Here is a 3,598-nt window from a genome sequence, read left to right as displayed (position 1 = left end):
CTAGTTCAACGGCACGGAGCAGAGCGACTCGCGCGCGCTAGCGCCCTTGGCCTTTACCTTGCCCCTTGAAATAGAGCTATGTAGCGTTACGGTTTGCCTTGGAGGGACATAAGGTGGGACCCGCGCAAGGTCTAGGGTTAGTGGGGTGCAGTGGCAAATTTGTACACAAAGAATGAAAGAAATAGTGGCAAAAAAGATAAGTCACAAAATCCTAGTGGCAGGAAAATACCTTTGCAGGAGGAGTGGTGAGTGGTCCAATCCTTGGGCACAAGTCACGTTTCACAAGCACTTCACAACAAGGTAGTCACGAGGGGCCTGATGAGAACCCCGTCACCGCTTTACAAAATATGGTGAAGCCTCGAAACCTAATATGCCATATCCAACACCGACCTCCGCCGCCGATGAGAACCCCTTCCCAGCCTCATAAAATACGAGGAAGCCTTCACATTTTGCTCTACGCATGACGGAATATGAAGCTTTCTCTCCTTCATTGCCTGATTTTATACGTTGGACTGACTGACTGTCGGAATATCGACAGTCATACCGTATTTAGTCGTTCACCGTTCTTCAAATTAACAACTGAAACCAAATCATTTTACCTAACCTACATTAACTTTGGGAAATCAGCTCATCACCTCAGAGTGCAAAATTAAGTGACATCATAATATTTCTATCTCCATGCAAAGAAATATCTTAGCTCTTCAATCGCTATATAATCTTCCGTGGTAAAATCATTAATTAAATCCTCATAATTAACTAAGAGGAATCATCCATGATCAGTCTAGTCGACCACCCCACCAGAGGAGCCACCAGGGGTCCTCGCTGCGTTGAGCGGATGTCGTGCAGCGCCCCACAGAGGGTTCGAGCAGCCAATGCTGGGAAGTAGATAATTTCAATCGTGAATTTCAGAAATGATTATATCTTCACACGCTATGTCGCACTTGATTCTCTTGAGGGAGTGGGAGAATCGAACATTGAAGACTCGTTACTGACATTTCCGGAGAGAGTGGTTTTCCCTAAAATACTGGAAGTGCATCTACTGGAATTCTTCTGGATCTCTGTTTTAAAATTTTTATGTGTTTTTTCCTGACTCTGAATGATGAACCTGATTTCAACCACAATTAGCGAGTCAATCCAATTGTGAATGTGACCATCTCCAGAAAAAATTCTTTTGAATTTTTAGTTAATTTTGACCCTCTCCCAGACAACGCGAAAAATTTGTTTCTATTCTATTCATGTTATAATTATGAAATGGTTAAATAACTTTCACTGCGTCATGCTTTTGGAGAAGTGAAGTAACATTACCGATGATTTAATAAAAGTCAGGATTCACAAATAGGCCCTTTAAAGCTAAAATTTAGTGAAAATTTTAGATTACTCATTTGCCGTTTCGAATAGATGTGAACCTTACGGAATCTGTGAACGAATCCCTGGGTTACCTGATACAAAGCTGCGACGTGTTGGTCTTCACGAAGGGCACGGCCCCGAGTTCCTTGAGGACCGCGACGACATCTGCGTCCATAGGGGCGGGCTGACCCACCTTCTTGAGCAGCCCCAGCGTGCAGTCCAAGCCCTTGACCATGACGTTGTCTTTGACGCTGACGGGAAGCCCGTGAAGAGCACGTCTCTCGTCTGGGGCCAGCTTGTCTAGAGACTCGGCCCATGCCTGTGACATGTTGGGATAATTAAAACACTATCAGCTCATGTCTGCAACAAGTGTAGGCTGATTTACTCTATCATGCAGCCATCAATGTAAATTGTGGAAAGACAATTAAACACTATCATAACTCATGGAAGTCTCGAACAAATTTCCCAGCTACTCGTACAGCTCCAACATATCGGTGAGGACAGAGTTGACAATTTGCTCGTTTCTTCCTGACTCACGGAATCTAAAGACTGGAGCCAAGCCTGTCATGACGATGATGGCTCAAGTGCTGGAAATCTCGTTGGTATATGGAATGAAAGCCGTAACTTGATTTGAATCTCAACTCTATCCCCGGAAATCAATCATCAACTGGTGCATATTTCACTGAGAACCCAAAACAGAGATTGATAGATTGGCTCAACACTGTTGATCGAGCAAATTAGATCGTGATTTGGAAATCTCGATGGGTTAACGTTGTGAAAGTAGCGACAACCTGATTGATTTTGTTCACAATTTATCACCTGGAAAGTTTTACTACAACACACCCCATGAAACTTTTACATCATGAGATCGCGCGTCGCACAGGAAAAGGAAAACCAACGGAAACCATAAGAGGATTTAAAAGATTTTGAGATATGAATACTCCTCAAAATTCTACTCATAAATACTGTATAGTGCCTCACAAGCGCCCTCTGGAGGTTTATTATATTGGAGTTGTACTTTTTTTCATACCTTTGCGTCAGGGATGAACTCTGTTATGCAGTTAAAGCTCCTTGCCAAGTCAAGAGCCTGCACAGAGAGAATCACTTAAAAATACCACTATCGCCTTCAAATCGTAATTTTCGATTCCGCAACATTATTATCACATTTTTCAAAGTAGAGATAGGTTGCTAGTAAAGTCAATGTATTCAAATGAAATATTTCGACGGCACAGAGCGCAGCGAGACACGCGCGCCAGAGCTCAACTTTGCCATTGTCACACACGCTCGTTACCGTATCCTGTTTTTGAGGGTTGAGGTAATAATTGTGTTCAAACTTGTCTAAAACATAAACGGCTCGATAGATTTTCCTGAAACAACTTTTAATCGACGGTATAATAAAAGTTCTTCAAAATTTAAGTGAGGTCATGTCCGAAAAAGTGCTCCTCCCCAAAAAAGGGGGTAAAGTTGAACTTTTCCTGAAAAAAGTGACTTTTCGGCAACGCTATGATTACAAACAAAAAAAAAGAGTTCAAGTAGCCATTGAGCATCAACAGTTCCCTCAAACTTGAAAACTTCAATCCAAACTTGACGGTCAAAGTTGAACCAAAAGGCGTGCCATTTTTTGGCGTTTTTTTTACTTTTTACGGCCAAACCGTAAACATTTTCAATTTTGACCATAAGGAATCTCTCCGTCTTATCAAGACGCACAAGATGCTGAAATCAGATCTTGAACAAATGTGAAATTGAAAAAGTTATGACGAAAAGTTTGAGCAGCTTTTTTCCAACTTTTTACTTTCCTTACTATAACTCAACGGAAAATGCATGTAATTTTTTTCACGATTTTCATCATAAAATACTAGTCTATGTTTTTTAATTTTTTTAAGGCCTCCCACACTCACCATTCCAACAAAAAAAAAGGGAATTGATTTTATTAATTAAAAACGGAATGGTTTCATGTCAATGATCAGGGCCCCGATCTTAACGCCTCTGATGGTGGCCTACACCTACTCCGAGGGTCACTGAGCTGTGACGCGAGCGAGGAGCGGGCCCACGTCGAACTTTTCTCTGACTGCTGTTAGGATGCTAGCTGCATTGCCTCTCTGCACGGCCAAACCCAACCTTTGCTCCAACCAAAGAGTCTCTCTACGTTCGCCGGACAATTCCGTAATGCGACGGCCAATCTGTGATATTAAAGGACCAGTCGTTTCACCATATGTGCCCGTCGTTTCTAATGCGACTGGCTCGAAACGAT

The 3,598-nt window shown here is 42.4% G+C and overlaps 1 protein-coding gene across 1 annotated transcript in view; it reads right to left on the bottom strand.

Annotated features, from left to right (window-relative positions):
* Positions 1-781: 781 nt before the first annotated feature.
* Positions 782-3,598, bottom strand: part of LOC108667164 (vitamin D3 hydroxylase-associated protein) — an 8,877-nt gene continuing 6,060 nt past the window's right edge. Inside the window, exons 3-5 of the mRNA XM_018154153.1 lie at positions 2,378-2,434; positions 1,440-1,666; positions 782-875 (exon numbers count right to left, since the gene is read on the bottom strand). Of these exons, the coding sequence (XP_018009642.1) occupies positions 782-875; positions 1,440-1,666; positions 2,378-2,434 (378 nt within the window). The remainder of the gene's footprint in view (positions 876-1,439; positions 1,667-2,377; positions 2,435-3,598) is intronic.

Source organism: Hyalella azteca, unplaced genomic scaffold (assembly GCF_000764305.2).
Source record: "Hyalella azteca isolate HAZT.00-mixed unplaced genomic scaffold, Hazt_2.0.2 contig8068, whole genome shotgun sequence".
Classification (NCBI taxonomy): Eukaryota; Metazoa; Arthropoda; class Malacostraca; order Amphipoda; family Hyalellidae; genus Hyalella; species Hyalella azteca.
The sequence above is the reverse complement of the archived record's forward strand: the minus strand, read 5'-3'. Positions and strand labels throughout refer to the sequence as shown.